The 24,113-nt window shown below is 36.9% G+C and overlaps 1 protein-coding gene across 2 annotated transcripts; it reads left to right on the plus strand.

Annotated features, from left to right (window-relative positions):
* The first annotated feature begins 3,143 nt into the window (after window positions 1-3,143).
* On the plus strand, window positions 3,144-22,399 carry LOC113775023 (nuclear pore complex protein NUP214). Of its 2 annotated transcripts, none has more exons than XM_027319738.1 (17): window positions 3,144-3,592; window positions 3,750-3,958; window positions 4,857-5,025; window positions 5,279-5,395; window positions 5,839-5,963; window positions 8,419-8,531; window positions 10,574-10,713; window positions 12,751-12,913; window positions 13,024-14,020; window positions 14,448-14,600; window positions 15,422-15,479; window positions 17,313-17,446; window positions 17,520-17,644; window positions 17,865-18,210; window positions 19,941-20,142; window positions 20,247-22,082; window positions 22,167-22,399. In XM_027319738.1, exons 1-17 carry the CDS (start codon window positions 3,361-3,363, stop codon window positions 22,277-22,279), a joined length of 5,232 nt encoding a protein of 1,743 aa, XP_027175539.1. In that variant the 5' UTR covers window positions 3,144-3,360; the 3' UTR covers window positions 22,280-22,399. The 2 variants fall into 2 exon arrangements, with proteins under 2 accessions (XP_027175539.1, XP_027175548.1); XM_027319747.1 differs by having other exon boundaries at window positions 20,322-22,082.
* The last annotated feature ends 1,714 nt before the right edge of the window (window positions 22,400-24,113 follow it).

Here is a 24,113-nt window from a genome sequence, read left to right on the forward strand (position 1 = left end):
CTTGTTTCTTGATTGCATTTTATTCTTTGATCCTTTCATGTCACACGAAATCCACTTGAAATCATCAACAATCATGCAAGTACCTTCGCACTTCAATTTAATTGATGATTAAATTATTAAAACTGATAAAAATATGAAGTTTCTACACTTTAGTCCATTGAAAAGCAACATTCCATACTTAACCATAAAAATGCAAAATTCAACTTGAAACCTAGTTATTTAGTTCCTATAATGACTAAAACACACTAAAAACTAAGTAATAAAACACATTAAAAAGATGTAAAATAAACACTTATCACATGTTGAATTCATAAAGTTGTAAATGAATTAATTTTCAGCATTAAGTACAGTTATCAAACAAGCCCCAACCTTAGTAGATAAATAAGGTCAGAGATATGAATTAATCTTGTATACTAATAATATATACACTATCACGATTAGATATATAACATATTTGTAAAATTTGAATTTCAAGTTCAAATTCAAATTAGGTATCATGCAATTAATGGTGATAGTATATAAACTGTTAGTGTATATAAGATTAATTTTAAAGATATTAGCATTCCTTAAAAAAAATTTTGAGACACTCCCTAATAAGGCCTTATTTAGATCATTTCTTCTACACATCTTTTAATTATATTTTTATCTCACATACGTGACATCTTACAAAAAGTGACAAAGCCTATTCATAGTGATTAAGAATGTAACCCATTCCTTAGTTAGACTCGTACCCTTTTACCAAAATGGCCTCATAAATTGTCACATTTATTCTCTCCAACCAGTTTCATAGAGAAGGGTGAGAGAAAAAAGAAATTTGTCACATACTTCATTGGAACAAAACCCCTTTTTTTTAGTCTTTCCACTTTCATGCCCTCCATTCCGCCCTCATTACCTTTATTTAGTACAAGGTTAGGGTTGCAAAATTTACCAGACAAGTTGATACGCTTTTCCCCTTAAAATCTAACTAGTTGTCTAAAATTTTCCTTAAGTTACTAATTGTGATTATTGGTCTGTTTGCAAATGGTTGTTTTGCCAAAATTTTCTTTTCTAAGTTTTTTAACAACCTTAATTATACTAACCTCAAAAGTTCTCAAAATATTTAAAATATACACTTCAAAATACTCAAAAACACATAAAAAAATTTATGTTCTTTCCTTTCTTCTTCTTCCTCTCTCTATCTCTACCCACTGCTACTGACCATCACTGGTTAGTACCTTTATCGGTGCCAATGCCAGCTTCCTTTTTTTTTCCTTTCATTCTTTATTGTCTTTCCCTCTTCTCTCTCATTCTCTTCTTCTCGCTCTTACCACCTCTGCAACCAAATCACACAGGGGGAGGAAGTGAAGGAAAGAGGTAACAAGAGAGAGGGTAGGGGGGAGAAAGGAAGGAAGGAGAATAGGACATGGAAAAGATAGAGAAAAAAAGAAAAAAAGAGTATTATCAGAAATGGTCGTCGATGGAGGTGCCGAGATCAACAGCCAGTAGTAGGAAGGGAATGAGGATGAAAATAAGTAGTTGGGTGGGAGAAAAGAAGAGAACAGAAAAGAAAAGGAAAAGGAAAAAGAAATAAATAAAAAGAAAAAGTTTAACCCATCCTAAAAAGTTGAGCAAATTATGCGAAATATCATTAAACTATTGCGAGGTACCGATTTTGGTCACTAAACTTTTTTATTAGCAAAAAATGTCACTGAATTAGTAAATCTGTACCGTTTTGATCACTCAGTGATCTTATTCCGTTAGGAGAGACGAAAAATAACTTTTTTGAAAGGCAATTTTGTCTAACAGCTTTTGTGTGAAAAATTTCGTCTGGTAAATGAAGGGAAAGTTCACTTTATCCCAAGGTACTTGAGTGATAATAGTACCAAATTCATCATCTGCAAGCCCCTGATTATACTCTCTTTGAGAGCTAGCATTTGCTAGGATTTGACAAGCAACTTGAAGGATCATTCTTCGGCTGACTAAAGCTTATTAGCTGTACCCATAGTGCGGCAGTCTAGAAACCTTAGCTTCGTAAGCTCTTTTGATTCCATCGCCGAGGAAACGAGCCTCATCACCGAGAATCCTGTAAAAATCAATTGGCATTTTTACGGAGCGCTTGGTTGGGGCCAGTGTAGGAGTAATAAATGGAGGAGTGAGAGTGGCGATGGCGGAATTGTCGTCGGAATGGTCGGTAGTGACGATGGTGGAAGGAAGAAATTAGAAGTCGGCGAAAAGTCGTTCGGCCCATTTACTGGTGGCGGAGGAGAAACTGTTTGGGATACTGCTGGTGTTGGCGCTGCCGCTAACAGCATTGAGTTTTGGGAGCTTTCTGGTGATCAGTAGCGGCAGCAGTAACGGTGATAATAGCGACGGAATACAAATGCCCATGTTGCGGTGTCTCAAAACTTCTATTTGTTTTGGAGGTTTTAGAGAATTTACAAAATATCTTTGAAATTGAATCGAAGCTGGACATTGCCCGATCTAATTCAGAAAAAGAGTAAAGCCTCCCCCTATTTCATGAACAAAATCTACAATTCTTTTAAAGGAATTCTCCAATTTCCTTGTAGCCAGAAAAAATTTTCTCACTACTTCTAATTCCCCCTTCAACTTGTCGAAATGAGCCTCCTCAACGAAGAAAACACCCTCAAAAGTTGCAATGTTGTTCCTTCATTTACCAGACGAAATTTTTCCCACAAAAGCTGTGCAGATGAAATTGCCCCTCAAAAAGTTGTTTTCCGTCTCTCATAACGACATAAAATCACGGAGTAACCAAAACGGTACAGATTTACTAGTTCAGTGATATTTTTGGCTAATAAAAAGATTTAGTGATCAAAATCGACACCTCGCAATAGTTGAATGACATTTCAGGCAATTTGCTCTCTTAAAAAGTTTCATTACAAATTCCGACACTAAGTAAAATTGAAAATACTAAACAAACATCGGTTCCGTTTGAATTAGCTGTTTTAAAAATATTTTACTGTAATAATATATATAAAAAACTTTTATTGTATATATTTTTGATGATATTTTAAAAATATATTTTAGTGTATTTTTAAAATTTTTAATATATTTTTTAAAAATTCACACACTATCACTCACCGCCACCCGCCACCGTCGCCGCCCAAAAAACGGGGAATTCAAACAGAGCCACCATTTCTCTCAACACAGCGAGTACATATTTTGCTTGTCATCTGGGAAGTGATACTCTGCTCTCTGGGGAACATTCCCGCCCAAAAATTTCGCCGTCTTCAACCCAGACTCAAATAAGAGCCCCAAAATAGTCAGTCAGCTACTCATCATCAAGAGGAGAGGATCATTCGTTTATTTACTTCGGAGCTGTGGAGATAGGGTAGGGTACCTCCAGTGTCTTCTGCTTTAGAGATGACGACGGAGAAGAATTCGGAAGGTCCGGGAACGCCAGCTATTCAGTTGGACCAAGTAATCGAAGGAGACACTATTGGCTCCAGAAACTACCGCTTCGTGAAAGTTGGAGAATCTGTGCCGATTAAACCTCCTGGAAAAGATGATTCCCTGTACGATTCCCATAATCCTCCGTCGAAGCCTTTGGCTGTCTCGGAACGATTTCGCCTACTCTTCATCGCGCACTCTAATGGTCTATTTTTTTTTAATTTTCTTTTATTTTTCAATTGCTCTTTCACTAGTATTATTTTTTGGTCGACCAGTATTGGCAATTACTTATTTAATTTTTGGTGTATGTTTACTCATCACGATTCTCTCTCTCTCTCTCTCTCATATGGGTGGTCGGTTAGGTTTTTATGTAGCAAGGACAAAGGAAGTCATGGGTTTGGCAGAGGAAATCAAAGACAACGGGAGTAGTCAATCGATTGACGAGTTGAGCATCCTGAACCTATCTATTGGAAGAGTTTCCATATTGGCACTGTCTTCGGGTGATTCCTTGCTCGCTGCTTCTGTAGCAAACCAACTCCATTTCTTTTCCATTAGCGCTCTACTTCATAAGGTAAAAGCTGTAGCATTCATTCTGTATAGTCATTATGGCATTGTTCTTATTTCGGTCTTAATGCTTTTGATGTAGCATACTACCACATTGCACACTTCGTGCGTGATATTATATATGAAAAATATATTTATTTGTTACTTGTGAACCGTGTGTGGCTCTTATCATGTACCTAAGCACAGTCTTAGACCTACGTCATGATTTTTCACATGAAGATGAACTTTAAAGTTTTTGCTTCTAATAGAATTCTTACCAAGGGGAACTTGACGGAAGATGGAAATTGGGGTAATTCCAATGGTGTAGGGGGAATGGGAGCTTTGTTTATGAGGGCAATAAGTGAAGTAGGTAAAATTGTAGAACCTTATTCCTAGTGGGCTCACAATTCTCGTTTAAGTGGAATTTAGGTTTGCTGAGAATTTAGGCTCACTTTCAGCAGAATTCATTTTACCAAGTGACGTCACTTTAAGAGTGAATTGCTTTTGAAACATGGCAAAAGGGGTTGTCACAATCCCCGTTTTTCCTTTCCAAACTAAAATATCTTTTGAATTTTTTTATAATAGATTTTTAAGGACCTTTTGCCATGGTGTGATCCAGCTTGCTCATATTCCACACATTTCCACTTCTACCTTTGTTGCTTCGTCTCTTTATTCCTTATGTCATATATTTGCACGGAACAAGCTTAAATTAACTGAGTACCTGCCATAGCTAAAATTTCGGGAAGCTTAATACCTCTGCTCGAGTTCCTGCTTCTTTTACTATTTGTCGGCTGCATCATATGGTCTGTGAGCTCTTCAAGCTGTTAAATCACTTGCAGTTACTTCATTTTTTCCCCTCTGATTAACAGCATGAGTTTTGAGGTGTTTCAACTCTCCCTCACTCTATCACACATGCACTTTAACAGGAACAAAAACCAGCTTTTTCAGTTTGCCTCGATGACTTCAGTTGCATCAAGGACATGAAATGGGCTAGAAAAGCGGAAAAGAATTATGTTGTTCTATCAAGTGATGGAAAGTTACACCAGGGAATTGGTCAAGGTTCTCCTATGAATGTGATGGACAATGTTGATGCTGGTATGATTCTGTTCTTCAGAGTATCCTTTCATCTTCTATTCCACTTATAATTGCTTGATCTCACAAAGATTCAGTATGTCTGCTAATTTGCAGAAGAAACTATGCTGTTTTCTTGGTCCTTGGCATCTTTTTTATTCCTATGAATAGATTGAATATTATGTTGTCTGCTAAACCTATCTTAATTCTGGAGTTGGAGTAGTCCCTCCATTTATTGCTTTTACAATCTATATAAAGACTTTGTTTTCTGACATAGTGGAATGGAGCCCGGACGGTGCTTTTGTGGCTGTGGCAAGAAAGAATGTTCTGGGTATCATGTCATCCCAGTTCACCGAAAAGCTCAGCTTTTCACTATCTTCCACATCGATTATAGGTACTTTGTATAACTTTATTCTGTCTTAACTGACTTGATTAATGTAGAAGATATACTAGACAATCAGCAAGGCTAATCAGATCTATACTTTGGAGTCTTATTCATTGTCAGTTCAATATTTTTGAGTCATTGACCTTTTCAATACTAAGGTTTGGCTTTTAATATCGATGAACTAATAGTTTGTGTTTCATTGGGTGATTGTTCTTGAATGTGCTCTTTTAACTATTCATTAGTTAAGATCTTAGGTTTGTATTATCATGACATTACTTGATCTGGCATGAAAAACATTTTAACAAATTTAGTCAGTTACTGCAGTTAGTGGCGTCTTACATGTTTATGTTTATGTGCAATAGTAGGAGATAAATTTGCTGATTTAGGGTTGGAAGAATGCAAAACTAATCTATATCTCTATTATCTCCTTTTGCTGGATATTTTCCTATCAGTGGATTCTATCAGATGGCTTCGTACAGATAGTATCGTTTTAGGATGCTTGGAAGGAGGTGATGAGTCTGAGCAGGGAAGTTACTTTATTCAAGTCATCGCGACCCAGAGCTTGGAAATTACAGATGTCAGCAAACAATTTCCATACAGTTGACTTGAACTTTTCTTATGCTCTTATTTTGTGGATATTTTCTTGTTGATGCACATTTTAGTACAAATTGTTGCTTGGGTTGTGAGCTGTGGCTTTTTTACTCTTTCTCATTTTTACTAACTTGTGGTCCCAAACTTTATATTTGTCATAACTGGTTTCTATCATTTTGGTAAAATAAAATGGATTCAAAGTGCCAAACTCGACATATGGAAGATACTTTTACCTTGTTAACATTGTTAGGTGCTGTTGTTAATTAGCTGCTTTATCATTCAGAGGGACTACAAGAAGTAAATTTTCTTCACTTCATACCCAAAGGGGCATGTAATCCCTAAAAGCTTGTAAGATCTTGTATCCTATTAGAGTCAGGATCTACCATCAAATCTTCTCTAGGTCCCTGGGTCCTGAGATATTAATTTCTATTGTCAAACTTGCCTTCGTCTTTAATGTCTTGCCAACAGCAGTCTTGTTTCATCTACCTTAAGCCCAATATCTATTATTAGAGTTCCTTTGATGCCAAGTGTATGTGCATGGTATTTTGGTTACATTGGCTGTTCCCTGACAACACAGAGTGTAGGTTCAACTTTGGGTGGTTAGTTGTTCTTCATTTATTCTGTAATGGTGCTTTGTGTTGTAACATTGGAGTGTCTCGTCTTGAGCCATTGATTTATTAATTTGGCGAGTAATTCTTTTAACTTTTTGAAACATGGATTGCCATCACCTATAATTTTTTCCAAAGCCTTGTGCTTTGTTTTTAAGAGGCCATTAATCTGATAGAGGATAGTTATTTTGAAAACGTGGTGAATATATTTTAATGCAGAAACTGAACCATGATTATGAAATTCTCCTCAAGTTTATGAAGTATGGTTCATAAGTAGCGGAGGACGATTTATCTTTCTGAGACTGAAAAGAAGATATGTCTGATGAGTTATTCAAGATACATCACACACTTTTGGGAGGTCATTCGTATGACTGATTATTTCAAGCATATGGTGAGAGATCATATCATGTCATCGGTTTGGCATTATTTTGAAAGCATAACATTTATAATCACTATGAGTAAGCTGGGAAAAGAAAATGCAAATAAGTATAACAATGATAGTTTGTTACAGGTGTGTCCATATTTCATGAACTTGGATATGAGTATCATGCGACATCAGAATGTCTATTTCCTCTTTTCTATGAAGTAATTTGTTTTGACTTTTCATTTACTCATCTAGCCTTTTCATTGTCTTCGAAGGATGATTAGGCTAGTATGTTTCGTTTCAGTTCTATTTAAATTTTAATCAAGATATCTTACAGTCTTCCATTCTTGAATCTTGAAAAAAAGCCATAATAAGTAAAAAGAGGAGGTATGAAGAATCTGGTAATTAAAGATGGTGAAAATGAAAAGCGGGAGGGGGGACAATCAATATATATGCAACTATTGCAAGTATTTCATTTGGAGTTACATTTGGGTGAGTAGATTTACACCTGATGGGGTTGCTTTTGTTTCTGTAACATGTGAGCACAAACAATTAGACTGGGAATCATGCCATGTCCCAATTCTAAGAAGAAGTCTCTCTACTTGAGGCTTCGTACAATATAGTATGAGGCTGAATCTCCTCATGTCAAAGACCAGTGAGCAGTTTAATCTGCATATTCACTTCCTCCCCACTCTGCAAGTTTGTGATATCACCTTAATACATACTCCTTTTTATGCAGCATGGCTCCTAAATGGTCTTACCAAGTTGGTCATTGATTTGATAGTCAGTCTTTGAGTTGTGGCTGTGTCTGTTACATTGATGTTGAGATTTGTGCAAACATCTTGAGGTCTACTTCTTCTTTCATCTGACGATTAAGTGAAAGGGGTTCATGTGGGGAAATGGAAAATATCTAGGGTGCTCTGTCTCTTTACTGTTTCAAAACCACCCTTGATGGCTATCTGATGCTTGCCAATATTTTGCTCAAGTATCTTGTTTAAGTTCCATAGTGATTGAGGTTAATATTTCTAGTTTGACTAGTTGATCAAGTTAGTGCTTGATTTATTTTTCTTGTGATAAGTGAAAAAAAGGTGTTCATCTCATTATGCATTGGATTCTGTGTTGGCATACGCACTGAACTTAATTCAGATCTGAGAGTGATTGGAGGAAGCTTGATGGAAAATTCTCAAATTTCTAACAGCTTGTGCCTTTTATCCCTGTATTGGGAGTTTAGAAAAGTAACAAGTTTTATCTTCATTAGGTTGAAATATGACTTTGTAGATAAAGGTTTTACAAGCATTTTAACTTTCTTGTAGATGTTCTCCAATTATCACGTGGTTTGGCGTTTCCATGATTTTGAATTCTAGTGATATAAAATCTATAGAAGTCATTGAATTGTAATATTGTATTTTAATTGTTTCTAGTGTCATCGACTGATCTTGAATGCTGTTATCTCCTTTTATGTCGCTTAGGCCTGTTCAAAGCCAGTTGTGCTGTCATTCAGTGATGCATTTCTAGATTACCAGGACAACGTTGTGCCCGGTGCGACTGGACCAAATCTGTTCGTGAGTTATCTAGATCATCAGTATGTGCCTTTAACTGCATTACAAGTGGTTCCGCCCTTATTGATCAGTTTGGTTTGATGTACATGCTATGGCTGTTTGTGTTTTTGTCCTGGTTACCTTTACAAACTCCAAACTGAGAATAAGTGCTTTGCAGTATTGTGTAACCCATGGATTTGAAATTTATCGCTCCGTGAAATGTTTTGCCAGTTGGGAATGTGAATTGAAATGGTTTGTGATTTCTTCAGCCTTCTCTTAAGCAGTGTGATTGACATTAACTTTTATCTTTTATTTAAAAAATCCCAGCTTGCCACATTTGTTATCAAGGGAAGTCCATTTGAAGCAGGATTGAAGGTGTTATATAGTATTTTCATAGAGTTATTGCCAGTTGTAGCTCTCTGCTTACTTAACTCTTTATCATTCTTCTTTCTGTCAGATACTAGATTATTGCGGGCTCACTATTTGCAATTACTCCAGAATATCATTTGATTCTTGCATTTCCGTAATCATAAAGTCCCAGAAGTAATTATATTTAATAGGAAATGTTGCATTATGTATCCCACCGAAGAGATTTTGCAAATCAAAACTCGTTTTTTCCCAAAATCATTCCAATATTTTGGTGGCTTCTCAGCGTACCAACGCAAAGGTATCTATAACCTATTAGTGATTGATCGTCCTTAGCAGCCACACTTGCTATTTACTGTTTCTCTGCACCTCTTTGGTATACAACTATTTTTTCTTCATTTCTTGTTAGATTTCCATTATTTCCTGTTATGTGACTTCCTCTTAACCGACATGCATAAAAATCCAGACAATTAAACAATTTTTTAGTCATTTTTTCTTGTCTCCTTACCAAAAGCATATATTTGAATGTGTTCACTCTTTCCCACAATTGCTTCTGGGGCATTGAAGATTGCAAAGCCAAAAAAAGAAGTTAGGTGCCAGGTGCTTGATTAGGATGCTACTTCTGCATTTTAAGCAATGCCCAAGCTCTTTTAGTGCTGTATGGCCGCAGAAGCAATTAGACCACTCTTTCAAACATCTGTTTATTTTCCTGGAAGAGCAGCATTGAAAATTTTGTCTGCCTAGTACAAATGCCTTCTAAATTCTCAAACCAATGTTATTTAGTAATTTAATTTGGGAACAAGTGCCTGGATCTGATAACTGGGATGACCAAAGATCATTTTCTTTATAATTGTGTTGTTGTATTGAAACTAATGCATCGCTATCATCACCTCATCAGTCAACACCTCATCTTATTCTTATACCCCATGGTTTCTATAAGACTGGCACTTTGTATATATCTGGACCCAGAGCATTGTTACCAGGAGTGGAGTTAAGGGCTTCATAAATTTCTGTCTATCAGAAGGAATATGGAGAGGATCTCTTTGCACAACATGTTAAGCCTCGCAATATAGGTTCAAGTTTTGGCTTCCATTAGTAAACTCTCATTTTTTATCCATTGAAGAGAAAGTCCCTCTCATTTCTTCTACATCGGGAACCAAATGCATCCAGTCTATTCTTTTGGAATTGACATGAATTCTATTCCTGATAGAGAATTTACTTTTAGCGCATTAGCATCCTTGTCCTTTGCCAAAATGCTCATGATATTTGCTTGTAGCTGTCCACTTATAGATGATAAGCCTGTTTGCATCCAATCAATCTATTATCAGAGTTTGTAAGTTTTGCTGCTGATAAATGTGTTATATAGCCTTACGCCTGAACTAATACACACTAATTTTGTAACTGTTGAGAAAAACCCCTCTCTTTTCCTCTATGTAGTAATTGATATGATATTCTTTAACTAATGCAGTCATTTTAATCTTCCATGGCATTGGACATCCCATGCATTCTATTCTTTCCAAAGAAAGTTCAGTAATTAGTATTGACTTTTACTATTTTATTTTATATTATTGACTTTCCCATGTTACTCATTTAATTTTATATTTTAAATCAAACTTGTGGCAACTGTATTATTGACTTTTACTTTCTGAATTGCTTGATGCATCTAGATGGTGGCATTGGATGGTCTTACTGATCAAGTTTTATTTGTTTTTGTTTCCAGGAAGCTTGCGTTCATTGCTAACAGGAAGAATCTCTCTCAACACATTGTGATACTTGATTGGTCACAAGATGGCAATAAAAATGAACCTGCAATAGTTGAGCTATTAAATGATGCTTGGCGTGCATACATTGAATCTCAAGGTGCACAAATTTCTCATTTACATTACAATTGTGCCATGATTTTCCGCTTTACTTTTTGCCTGCTTCCTATTTGCATGTATGAATTTGTTTTTTCAGTTTTTCTATACATGTATCCTGTGCTGATATATGGGTTATGCGTTTCTTATCTTTCTGCAGACGTGTATATGTACAACAAACCCATTTATTTCTGTTTGCCATCTAAGTAGATATTTGAGTTAGCCAGAACTTCATTCTTGGAGACCTAGGGGAGAGTAAGAGTAAATTTTAACATTCATGCTGTGACAATTTGTTGTATTTAGAAGCGCTAAAATTTATAAGGATCTAATAGTTTCAGGCTACAGTGTATATCTCTTTATCTAGGAAATGTGAATGGGCTGGTTTTATCCAGAGTCCTCATATATGTGGGTTTGGCTTCATTGTTGGGGACCCAGACCCTGCTGAGACCAGACCATGCAAGAGCAGTATGGATCTGGTTAAGGCCTGGTCTATATAATCTAGAACACTGCAAAACCAGTTTAGTGTAATTATACTTAATAAGGTTTGCTTGTGTTTAGAAATATTTTTCTTATTTTACTGTATTAACTAATAAATCTGGATCTAAGTAAATTTAATTTTTTTGGGTCTGGGATTAGAGGTTCCATACCTATTGAGTTGCTTACCATTAGCCCTTTGCCTAATTGCTTGGCATAATATAGATGTTACATAGGAGGTTGATATAGAGATACAAATAATTGATTCTGCATCTTCAATTGTATTGTGGAAAGGAAAAATCAATCTTCTGTGTCTTTTTTATTTTGATTCGCTGTTGTTGGTGCTCTAATTTCATTTATAGTACCAACAAAAAGTGAAAGAGTCTTCCGATGCTTTCCTTTTGCATTATATACACTAGTCGGAAGAAAGGGGGTGCAAATTAAGAAAGAATGTTGTTTTAATTAAAATCAATAGAAATTATTATTTTTTTCACAAAAAAAAAAGAAAAGTTATGACTTTTTTTGACAAATAAATAAAAACGAATAGAAGTTATTGGGTGTGGAACTTATTAGAAGTTACTAACTTAAGTAGTTATCCTTAGTAAATTTTTACTTTTTATAGGGGTGAAATTGGAAAATCTAAAAAGTGACACAGAATTTTAACACAAACCCCTCCTCTTGCTTTATATATAGAAAGATATGATGGCATTTTTAAAAAATTCTGATCACTACTGTATGTATGTTTTGATGCATGTACTTACCAACATATCACTATTGTTAGTATTAAATTCTTACTGCTGTTGTTCCATGAGTCTTTGGCTATTATTTCTTTTTTGTTAAATGGTCCTGGCGTTTAGAGTTAAGACAAGGGAATGAGATCACGTTAGTACAGTTTAAGATGGAATTGGTATTTCAGCTGGTGAGGATTATTTGATGGCTGAGGCTGATGGTTCTAAGGCTTGAAAAGCCAGGGTCAAGATTGGTTGTAAGATGGCTTCTCTGTAACAGGGACCTCAACAAGCACATACTGTGATCCTGTGATTGTTTGAGATCATTAAGTGTTTGAATTCCTTCAGTTTCCCATGTGTTGTACTGGTTTTGCTTAGAAGTGGACAAGTGTCAAATCTCATGGACAAAGGTGTAAAACGGTTGTGCGGGAGAGTATAAGTTTTGAAAGGGTTTCATTTTATTTTGAGCAGTATAGCAACCATTGAAGCCCTGTTTCCAAGTGGTAACTAGCTATTCTAGATTTATAGACCAAGCTGTACTAAGAGTAACTATGGGACTGTCTTTCTTGTTCGAAGGCTTATCTTTCTCAACAGAATGAAGAATGAAGTATAAAATGATCCAAAGAAAAATAAAGAGGACCAGCTCCACTTCTCCTTGCAAGTGGAGTTCTAAATGGTTTCCTGTGAATACAAATATACACTTTTGGAGTTTTGTATTAAACTTGTCAGTAACCATTATTGTTAGGGAAGACAGAAAATTTATTTACTTAAATATTTGTGTTTTTGTTTGTAACATCCTGACAGTGGTTCGTCTGACAGCATTGATCATTTTGCTTCAGGGAATGGTGATGATAATTTGATCTTGGCATCGTATGTTGACAAGGTTTCCCAGAATCATGAAATTAGATGCATTGTTGGAGAAGCAGAGACTGAACTCTCTCCTTGTTGCATTCTTCTTTGCCTCACCATTGATGGGAAGCTTTCCCTATTCCACTTTTTCAGGTATCTTGATTTTATATTGTGTGATCTCCCAAGAGGCATCCACTTATTTACTGCTGATACCTACCATATTCCCAAGGGGCATTCAAGAATTTGAACAATTTGTCATGTAGTGCTACAGGTGCTTTGGGTTCTCCTGAGGTTATTGCTGACTCTGATGGAAAAGAGGATGGTTATGCCGTCATGCTTCCAGAACATGGCTTGTCTGAGATTTCTTCGGAAGTCAGGGAGCAAAATGTGCAGCATGTATCTCTTCGCTTGGAACCTGATGATTCTGGGATGGTTGAACCTCATACAGTTGATGATGTTGTTACAGGAAACAGCAAACTATCTGCATCCTGGGAGAGCAAAAAGCCTGATAAACAAAGTAGTTTTGACAACCTGGAGCAGAAACCTCCTATAAGTTTTGAGAAACTAAATGGTGACAATGAGGAGACATTTACTATTCCAATGCCAAACCAAGATAGAGGTAACCAGGAGCTTTTATCAGCAGAAAAGCCAGGTCCTAAATCAGAAGATTTGCCTTCCAAGACTTGCCACCTTGAGGCTCCTGGAATTAGGGATAGAGATTTCTGCAAGACAGAAGCATTTTCTGTAGCCAAACCTCATGTAAATTCCTTTTCGGTTTCAACTGATTTGTCCAGCCAGTCTATTAGCAAAAATCTACAAGCATCTGGCAGTCTGGAATTCCGAGAAAATTATGTACTAACTGATCTAAGGACTGCATCACCTTCCTTCTCAATTGCTAAATCGACTCTGTTGGAAACTTCTGATGAAAAGTCATTATTATCATCTATTGGCATTATCGATAAGAAATCACCCGGAATTCCAGATAGAAACACATTACATTCTACTGGATGTCTATTTCAATCTCCTCCAAAGTCAAAGGAGACTGCTGCCCCTGCAGTTACAATAGATTCTTCAGGACAGAGACCTATGGCCAAGATGGGAGATATAGGCTCGGTATCTGCCTTTGGCAACTCACAAGTTATTTTGCAGGAAAGCTTTGCTTCAGGATTGTCTTCGGTGCCTCGAATCTATGAAGAACATTTGTCTGCTTCCTCCCAATGGCCCAATAATGAGCAAAAGTTATCAAAACAGATCTGCAATGTAAATCTTTTTATTAAATACTGCATAGTTTTCCTTTTTCCTTTTTGCAAAGGTTCTTGCACACCTTTTCTGTTGTAAGATGATTCATATTTATAGTCACATACTTTTCTTGGAATGGTTTGAAAACTTTCAAAATTATGCTTCACGAAATGCATGAACACCCTAGATAACGGGCAGAGGGATGGCTCGCATAAGTGCTTTTACGCTTGTTTTCTGATGGTTTAAAATTATTCACATTGACCATACGGTTTAGACTCCAAGTGCTGTCAAATTATTCTCATGTATTAGGAAAGTGCTTTAGTCTAATACTAAATCCTAATTGGACATTTTTTTTTGTTCTGTGTCCTTGAAGAAAAAATAGAAAAATTTCTCTTGCAGCTTTGTAGTTATCATGTAAATGGAGATCTAAGTGTATAATGTCCTACAGGTTGAAGTAATGGCCAGAAAAATGGATAGCCTTCTAGAAGCTATTGGAGGAGCAGGCGGTTTCAGAGATGCTTCAACTACTTCACAGGAAGACTCAGTAGTAGCATTGGAGGAAGGCTTATGGACAATTTCAGAAAGATGCAGAATGTGGAGGGTAAGCCTTTGTAATCGGTCACATCTCTCTCTCTCTCTCTCTCTATTTTGTATACCTATGCACTTGTCTGGATCCACACATCTTGTTTGGCGAGCTTATCGTTTTTGCTGTATGAAGCGTCTTTATCTTACAGCTCCTTGGCTGTATTTAGGCCTACCAAAGTCTTGCCTTGATTTAAAAATTTTTTTAATTGAAGTATTGGTGTCAGATGGATGTGGTACATTGACATGTAGATTTAAGGATAGTAGTATACCTTGGAGGTGAACTGGAGGAGGTATGGTTCAATATTGAAAGAAGATGCTATGCTTTCATGTACTTGCCTTATCGAAGCCCTTCATTTGGTTTGTTTCAGTGAGCTGACTTGGCATTTTATGAGAACTTGACATTTTTATATCTTTTCTTTTGAGTTTTTGTGAATTTTTAAGGTCTAGTGGTGTTCTCTGCCCAGGAGAATGCTACGACCAATATTTGGGTCCTAATTTTAAAGATTGTTTTTAATATATGGGCTTCCTAGATCTTATTTATTCCTTTAAAAATGTGCATCTAGGGTGATGTTATTTTGATTCATGAAATAGCATATCATGCAAACACTTCATGTTCTTATCTAAAGGTAATTTTTATTAAATAACTTTTCGAATGAGGGAAAGTGGGGAGAGGGAACTATCTCATTCTTGCTTTGTTATCTTTTAGCAGCAGTGCTTACTCTGGTCTTTAGTGCATTCTTTACATTATTGACCATTAAAACGTTGAAAGCTTTGGTTTGCTGGTTCCTTTTACCACATGTACCCTGGAATAAATCTCCATTTTCATATTCTTTCTAGGGAGTACTGGAAGAGCGATTGAGGGAGATCCAGCTGCTCCTGGATAAAACAGTGCAAGGTATATTTTGATTTTATACTGTTGCTATAATTGAGAACTTGGAAATTGCTGTTAACCCATGAGTCAAACTCTCATCCATCGGTTTATAGTAAGTTTCTGATCAATCTTGGATTATCTGTGTCATTTATATCATGTTACCCGGACATTTTTCTTGTCTTTGTCAAATGAGTTGAAAGACAAAGTACCACCCATGTTGCTTTTGAGTTGATTGTTACCTTCCTTTGGGATGCAAACTCCTCAGCAACCCTATTCCTTTTTGAATATTTTGCATACAACTTGATTGTTTAATGAACCATCCAATTTATTGAAACTAAGATACTCCAGGCACAACTTGCATTGGACAACTACTGTTTCTGATGTATTTTTCAACGGACTAGGAAGGAAATCTCATTCTAACTGATTTGGGTAACTTTCCTATATCAATAGTTATGGTACAAGATCAAAGAGGGTTGCTGTATACACCAATCAATGACCTATAACAGTTTTTTCTAAGACAATGGGTACAAGGTTCCCGACCAGGATGGACATGTAGATTCAGTAATGGATGTTGGAAGTCGGACAATTAAAGAATGATAGGATGGAGATAAAGGGCTTTGAGTTGCAATGTTAGAGATGGGATAGTTTACCTATACTTTCCTCCTCTTGTTCAGATTCATGTGCTCCTTTTTATGTATAACGGTATTTAGGTTCAACATCTTGCAGCTCTGCTTCTAAGGAATGGGCCTTGATTTTGTTTCCTCATTATATACTAGCGGTCTTCACTAGAAACTTCTCTTTCTGATTGCTCCCTCAGAACAGCACTTATACCCCTACAAGAGTGCCAACTCCAGCTTCACATTTGCACTCACAATGTTTTTGTTCTCTCTTTTGACTGAGAAAAGAACATGTTTTATGATTAGTAGAATAAATTACGAAGTCAGGAAACTGCACTGCATTAATTTTTTGCATCTCATCAATTTCCCAGTCCATCAGGTACCTCGTAAACTTGGGTGTTTGATAACCCCATGAAGTACTTGACGAATCAAGTGCTTATACTATTAAGTTTGTTTGGTTACAGAATTCTCCTATCTCTGAGTACATTGAGAGCCACTTAGTTTGTGTACAAAATTTTGAGTGAAAGTTTTATAACTTAATTTGTTGAATTTTTATAAACTTACACTTTCATGTACACACTTTACATACATATACACACACAGTTTCAAACATACACATCTCTCTCTCTCTCTCTCTCTCTCTCTCTCTTTCGCTATTTGTCTCTCTCTCCCTCTCCCTCTCTTGCACAGAAATACATATTTTTCACTAACACACACTTAAAACATAATCTCTCTTGTACAAACACAAGAACTACATCTTTCTTTGCTCAAACATGGAGTATTGCACAAAACGCACTCTCTCACACATACACAAGCACACTTTCCATCTTAGTAGTTTATCAATGTTAAAAGGTGATACTTAAAAAACTAATTTCATAGGAAAATAAAACATAAGTATTGCTATTAAACTATATGATACACATAAAATTAGAATATTTCAGTTCAGTGCTCAAAATCAGCTGATTATCAATCACATGACTTTTATGAGCTCAGCAAATCAAGAGTTCGACACTTAATTTTCAGTTTTCAGTTTTCAGACGTCAGCTTTCAGACCCTAAAATGCAGAAAGAAACATTTTACTATTTTCTTGGTATCTACCAAACCTTAACTACTTTAAGTGCCCTTGAATGTCCATGTTCACAGAGCTAAGCACTCCTGATGTTTGAGCAATATCTGTTATCAGTTCCTCATCATCATTTGATGCAGTCTTATTGAGACAGTTTTTGCGATGATATTTCAGTTTCGGCAAAGAGAATATGTATGCAGGGCATTTTCCAGCAAGCTACTGATAAATGGTATTGGGATCTTTGGAATTGTCAGAAGCTGAGTTCTGAATTGGAGTTGAAGAGAAAGCATATAATAGAAGTTGATCAGGTTAGCACCTATTGGGTTCATGAATTCTCTCTTTTACTCTTGCAAGTTACCTGGATTTTATTTCTATTTTCAGGATTTAACCAGTCAGCTGGTTGAACTGGAAAGACATTTCAATACCATCGAGTTTAATAGGTTTGGTAAAAGTGAAGTAGCTCAAACAAATCCAAGGGCTATTCAAAGGAGTCATGGGAAATCAAGGTATTCTGAATGGCTATAAATTTTTTTTTTAAGCCAGAGTAATTTGTTCCTTTTTGTTTCTGCTTATACTGTTCATGCAAACTCCCAACTGTGCCACATGAAAGTTTGTTATGTGGAAGCCAACCTCTGGTAATTTGACTGTTTAGTTGTAGTAGTGATTACCATGGATTTGTTATTGAAGATAGAGTGATCTATAATGTCAAATTGTTCGGTGCTGCAGGCAACAGTCTTTTTATAGCTTACAGAATACAATGGGTGCACAGTTAGCTGCTGCAGAGAAGCTCTCAGAATGCCTCCGGAAACAGATGGCTGCACTTAATGTGCAGTGCCCAGCTAAAAAACAGAATCTAAGAAGGGAGCTGTTTGAAACACTTGGGCTTACATATGATGGTGCCTCTTACAACTCTCCAAGTAACCAAAAGGCATCAGACACCCTAACAAAGCAACTTCTGAAAACGTCATGTTCTTCTGTCTCTGCTAAGGAACTGTCTTGTAGAAATCAATATACTCCTGTGAAGGCTTCTGAATCAGAAAGTGTGAGGCGGCGTCGAGACTCATTGGACCAGGTAATAACCTTGTGCCTTTGGATGTGTCTGAGCATAATGCTTGCAGGGCCCTGCTGATATGTTTCTTCCACTTTTGTCTTGAGGCTCTCCTTTTCGTTTGCTTTTTTTTTTTTCGATAGAAGGTGGTAGTAAGTGTGGTGACATGGACAGTAAGAACGATGTGCAGTATGAAAGGTAAAATGTGACATGAAGATGTGCATGGTGGAAGAATTGAGTTTCTGTTTCAACATTCTGTATATCATTTAGGGAAGAAAAGGAATTTTTTACAAATTTGTGCTCTCTACCACCTCAATCTCACAAATAATTGTTGTAGTATGGGTAATTTACCTGAGTAGGAGCTCTATCCATATGGCCTGAAGTTAGTTTAACATGCATATGCAATGGTTGAAGGAATAGGAAATTCAGAAGTGTATTTGGAGTTGAAAGCTGGCCTCTAAAAAGCTGAAGTTCACAAACTGGTTTTTAAATGCACAGTATATTGGCTTTTATTATTAGTAGTATTGTGTATTTACTCATGTGCTAAAAATTTATATGGAGTTTTCTGCTGCATCGTTTGCAAAATTTTTAGCTCTCACAGTATTTGTTATATTGCTGCCAACCACTTACTTTGCAATAACATAGTAGTGTTCTTTATCAAATGTCCTTGTGCCAGTGTGCATTTGCATATATTTGTCTGTCTGGCCAGGCAATAGGAGTGTAGTAATTGAGAACATATTTATTTAGGTATATGTAACAATTGTTGTTTACTCACGATCCTTGTAAATAATGCATTTTGGGTATCTGAGGATACCAGCTGATGCTTTATTCTGATGCCTTGGTTATAGATCTGCGAAGAGAGTGCATATCTTTATTGAATTTGACACCTTTTTTTTTTTAATTTTTAGTCAAACTATTTGTACGTCTGAATTTCTTCACTGCTTTTGTTTTCAATCTTACATAGCAGAGTAAAAGGTCCAAAACGCTGTCCTAAATTCAATCATGCATTTACTTTACCCAAATGTCTTGTTGCTGACAATGGGCCATAATCAATCTCCTTCCTCGTGTTCATTGTGAATTTCATTCATGCAAGGTATGTATGCTGTCATGCTTCTTTGAGGAGATGGGCAGCTATTTCATGCATTATATTTTCCCTCTCTATTTTCACTATCCAATAGAGAGAGATTGAGAGCTGGAGGGCGTCAATGCCAGTGGATCATTCTATTTTTGGTTTCTTTCTAGTAGAAATATTGCACTTGAGTATACTACAGCTCCAATTTCTTGTGAACTGTTCTGAATGTGGAGGAATTTTTGAATGTGCTATTGTGCTATGTTCAATATAAACAGCCAGAGAAGCAATACAGTGTAGTTTAAAGGATTGAAGCTACTAAAAAACATGAAAAAGGTAGGTTGATATGATAGCTTAGTAGGCAGCAACAGCCAGTGGGTTGACTGGCATTGCAGAGTCAGAGTTTGCATTCTTCTTCCGGTTTTTTCCCTTTTGCACTGGCAGCAACTAAACTTTCCAATACACTGCTTCCATGTGTATGTAAATTAGATGATAGCCAACATAGGTGGAGGCAGACACATCTATATGAAGTAATCTGGAACATTAAGAGGAGCTAATGCTTTTATCAAATGCTCCTCCGAGACTAGAAAACATATTGTGAAGAAATGTGTATGAAAGGCTCTTTCTGGGTTTATCTGTTTATTCAGTGTGCCTGAGTCCCACCAATTTGCATGGGCTAATGCAGAAATGGTCTAGCTCCGAGGCTCCAAAAACAACTCTGAAAAGGATAATCGTGCAAGGAGAACATGAAAACAGTAGTACAAATAGATTGCCCAGTAAAGCAGAAGAGAAACATCTCAAACTACATCCACCAAAGGGATCCGCAGCTGCTCATTCAATACTTTCTGATAGCTCTGCAACATCCACCTTCCAATCCAAAAGCCCAAGTATGAACCTTAGATGATTGAAAAGAATTTTCTCAGCAGCATTTTTTCAGTTTCAGTTATTCAATTCAATTAGTGATGGCTTTTCTTGGATCAAATTTTTGCAGTTGTTGCTGAAAAACACGTAAAGCAATCTATTGAATATTCCATGGCTCCATCTCAGTCAGCTGATGCTCTTGCAGATCCTGCAATGCAAGTATCAAGAGAAGGTTCTCCTGCAGTGTGGCAACTGTCTGCATCAACAGCTTCTGCAAGTCTAAATGGTACAAGGGAAAATCATACTTCATTGTGGAAATCTACAAGTGGCTTACCATTGGTTAGAACTTCAGAGTCACTGTCAGGAGGTGATTCTAGATGCATTCAGCAGTCTAAATTACCCTGCTTTGATGCTCCATCCATCCCTGAGAGGCTTCCTGGTGTGTCTATGACATCAAGTAAGAATGATGTTGAGATTCCTAACAATGAAGTTCCAAGAAAAGAAGTGAAAAATACTTTAACCACCACCAAAAGCTCACTGTCTGATTCCAATAGCAGTTATAAAGCTTCAGTATCCCCAGCAGAGCCCATTGCTTTATCCCCCAGTTTCTCTCAAAAGAGTGTAGACACTGAAATTGCAAAAAGCAAAAGTAGTCCTGGTGAAACAACATTGCCTTCTCCTGCAAGTTTGACTCCTCAAGTTAACTTATCATCAGCAACCTCATCTTCATTGTCTAAAGCAAGCGCAGCTACCTCATCATCTGCCATGTTATCTGGTAAATTTTCACCATCTGAATTCAGGACCGAAACACATCAAAAGGCATCTAACCTTATAGTTTCTTCCTCTCTAACATCTGCATCTTCCCTGCCTTTTTCAATTCCAAAACTGGACGGATTTTCATCTACTACCCTGCTTTTTAAAAATGGGAATGCTGGTACTCTAGAAACTGGATCTCAGCCTCTTGTTTCTGTATTTGGTTCAAAAAGAGATGGAGATTCAACTAAGGGAACTAGGCTATCCAATTCTAGTTCAGCAATAGGAGAAGCTTTTGAATTACCGGTTTCAGTTTCTCAGCTTGGGCTTGCTAATGACACATCCAATTTTGGTACTGAACGTACCACACAATCAACACAAGTTACTGAATTGCCTCCCAGTTTAAAATCTGAGAATCAGCCCAGTATCAGTAGCATGTCAGATGCTACCACAGAAATGGCACCATATGGTAAACTTCAACAGCCTTGGCCCTCCACAACAAATTCACCAGCTGCCACAGTTTCTGGGATGCCAAATGATGGGAAAAATGGGAGTTCTGCTGTTAGTGATGAGGATGAGATGGAGGAGGAAGCCCCTGAGGGTAGTCTGACAACTGAACTGGCACTGGGAAATCTAGGTGGGTTTGGTATCGGATCAACTCCAAATTCAACTCTCGTGAGACCAAATCTATTTGGTGGGGAAATGCTGCATAAAGCTGCAACTTCGCCAAGTTCACCATTTACATTGCCAACTCCAAGTGGTGAGTTGTTCCGACCTGCATCCTTTAACTTCCAGTCTCCATTATATTCCCAGCCATCTCAGTCAGCAAATATTGGTGCTTTCTCGAGTGCATTTAATACTGGAAACACCAGTCAAGGTGCTACAGCAAGTGGATTTGGCCAGCCAGGACAATTTGGGTCAGGTCAGCAAGCTCTAGGATCGGTGCTTGGTGCCTTTGGACAGTCAAGACAGCTGGGTGCTAGCCCACCTAGAAGTGGTATTCCACCTCCAAGTGGTTTAACTGGCATGTCCACCGGTGGTTTTGGAGGTGGTTTTTCAAGCGTTGCCTCAGCTGGTGGTGGATTTGCTAGTCTGGCCACAGGTGGTGGATTTGCAGCTGCTGCAATGACTGGGGGTGGGGGTGGGTTTGCCGCTGCTGCTACAGCTGGAGGTGGATTTGCTGCGGCTGCCCCAGCTGGTACTGCTTTTGCAAGTAAGTTACGTAACTACATATAGTTTTCACTGGTTTGCGTGGTTCTCTCAGGACCTTTATGATTTTTTTAAGCAAAATTTTCAGGTGGAGGGTTTGGAGCTTTTAGTACCCAAGGCGGTGGAGGCTTTTCTACATTTGCTACTAGTTCTGGAGCTGGAAGACCTCCGTCTGAACTCTTCACGCAAATGAGAAAATAACTGTTACAAAGGTCGTACTAGGTCCAGTTTCTCTGGCCGGTGTCTGCTTTTTAATTTTAGATACTGTGTCATGGGGATGCGTTGCATATAGTATTATTGGTTAATTTTCTTTTGCTCCTACTTTTCGCAACAGCCTCTAGATCTGCTGATGAATGTGTGTGTGTGTTTTAAGGTGTCAATTATTTATTCAGAGCCAAAGCGAGGCATAGAGATCAATCCAAAGTTTGAGATGTTAAATAATCATGCAGTCGATCAAAATTCAGACGAAGAAATTTCTCGGAATGTGTTTTAAGTGGCATTCCTCTTAACAGGAAAAAGCAAAGCTGTGATAACCATAAGTTCTAAATCAATATCTCGACCTCGCACCGAAACCTGGACAGCTCTAATTATAGATAGGTGGAGATCCTCAAATTTTCTTGGCTGTAGCTTTGGCTGCAGAAAGGTGGAACAAAGTTATGGCTATTAATCTAGCATCAGTGCCTAGGTCCTGTTTGGCAAAAGAATTTTTTGTATATTTATTTAAAATTTTATCGTAAAAGTTGTAGGAAAATTTTTTAAAATGAAAAATTTTGTTTTCTTTCTTTTTCTTTTTCTTTCTTTCTTTTTTCTTTTCTTTCCTATCTTCTTCTTCTCCCTTTCCCCTCCCCTTCTCCCTCCGTTGCCACCTCTCCCTCCTTGTCAGAACCAAGTAGCAATAGAATCATTTTTTTTTTTTTTTGCTGTTTTCTCTCTCCCCTTCTTCTCCTCTCTCTCTTCCCCTCTCCCTCCCCTTGGCACTATCTAGTTGAGAGACCAAATCCGGTAGAGAGGGAGGGGGAGGGTGGCAGGAGAGAGGGGAAGGGAGAAGGAGAGAGAGAGGGAGAAGAGAAATGAAGAAAAAGGAAAAAAAAAAATGGTGGTCGGCGGCTATGGTGGAAGAAAAAGGAATAAAGGGATTTTTTTTTTATGTATTTTGGGTATTTTGAAATGTGTAGTTTAAAAATTTTGAATAATTTTTTAAGATTATTGTAATTAAAATTGTAAAAAAATTAGTGGGAGACAAACTAGATCAAAAACTCCTTTGCCAAATAAGACCTTAATGTTGGGGTTTGTCCTCACCAATAATCATTCGGAATCGTCTACTTCAATGGTGGGGAAAGTAAGTTAGTAGTGGTTAAGGCCTTGAAGGCATCTTTATGATTTGTTAATAGAAATTAAATTTACTCTTTATTGGTTTGCCAAAGTTATAGTGTAAACCACAAATTATATAGAGCAAAAATTATAGTGTAAACCACCAAATTTACCATTGAACTATTTCTTGACTATCAAACTATTTTTTGTTCTTATTCAGTTATTCAATTAACTAATCAGTAGTCCCCTAGTCATTTGATCAAATTTTGCTCTCAATTTATAAAATAAATCACACACATGCTACTCACTTGTCAAAATTCAAGAATAAACGCGTCCGCTAAACTTCTCAACTTGAAAGTAAAAAGTTCCAATAATCATTAAACTATTCTATTCGTATATTTTTAGCGCTCAATTATTTTTTTGATTCAAAATGGCCACTCAACTTACAAATGTATGCATGAGTGGCAATTCCGTCCAAATTCAATGTTAATTCCAACGGTAATGTTTTGAACCAATTGAAGAAAAAGGAATGTTTTGAACCAATTACATAATCTACCTGCTAAACGTTTGAGGATTAAAATGCAAAAGAATTGCTATAAAATTTCCTCATGGTTCTAATTTTGATGATATAAAAGCTGGGTAAAATACTTTGTTTAGGACAGCATTATATGTCCTTAGCACAATTTCTTTTCTTTTTTTTCGAAAAAACAATCACCCTTGACGA

The sequence above is a fragment of the Coffea eugenioides genome, chromosome 1, assembly GCF_003713205.1.
Source record: "Coffea eugenioides isolate CCC68of chromosome 1, Ceug_1.0, whole genome shotgun sequence".
NCBI classification, from domain to species: domain Eukaryota; kingdom Viridiplantae; phylum Streptophyta; class Magnoliopsida; order Gentianales; family Rubiaceae; genus Coffea; species Coffea eugenioides.

Excerpts from the sequence above, each read along its gene's own strand:
- LOC113775023 (XM_027319738.1), top strand. The coding sequence starts at position 3,361 with ATGACGACGGAGAAGAATTCGGAAGGTCCGGGAACGCCAGCTATTCAG. Across the intron at positions 20,143-20,246 it reads CTTCCAATCCAAAAGCCCAA|TTGTTGCTGAAAAACACGTA; the intron begins GTATGAACCTTA and ends AAATTTTTGCAG. Across the intron at positions 22,083-22,166 it reads AGCTGGTACTGCTTTTGCAA|GTGGAGGGTTTGGAGCTTTT; the intron begins GTAAGTTACGTA and ends CAAAATTTTCAG.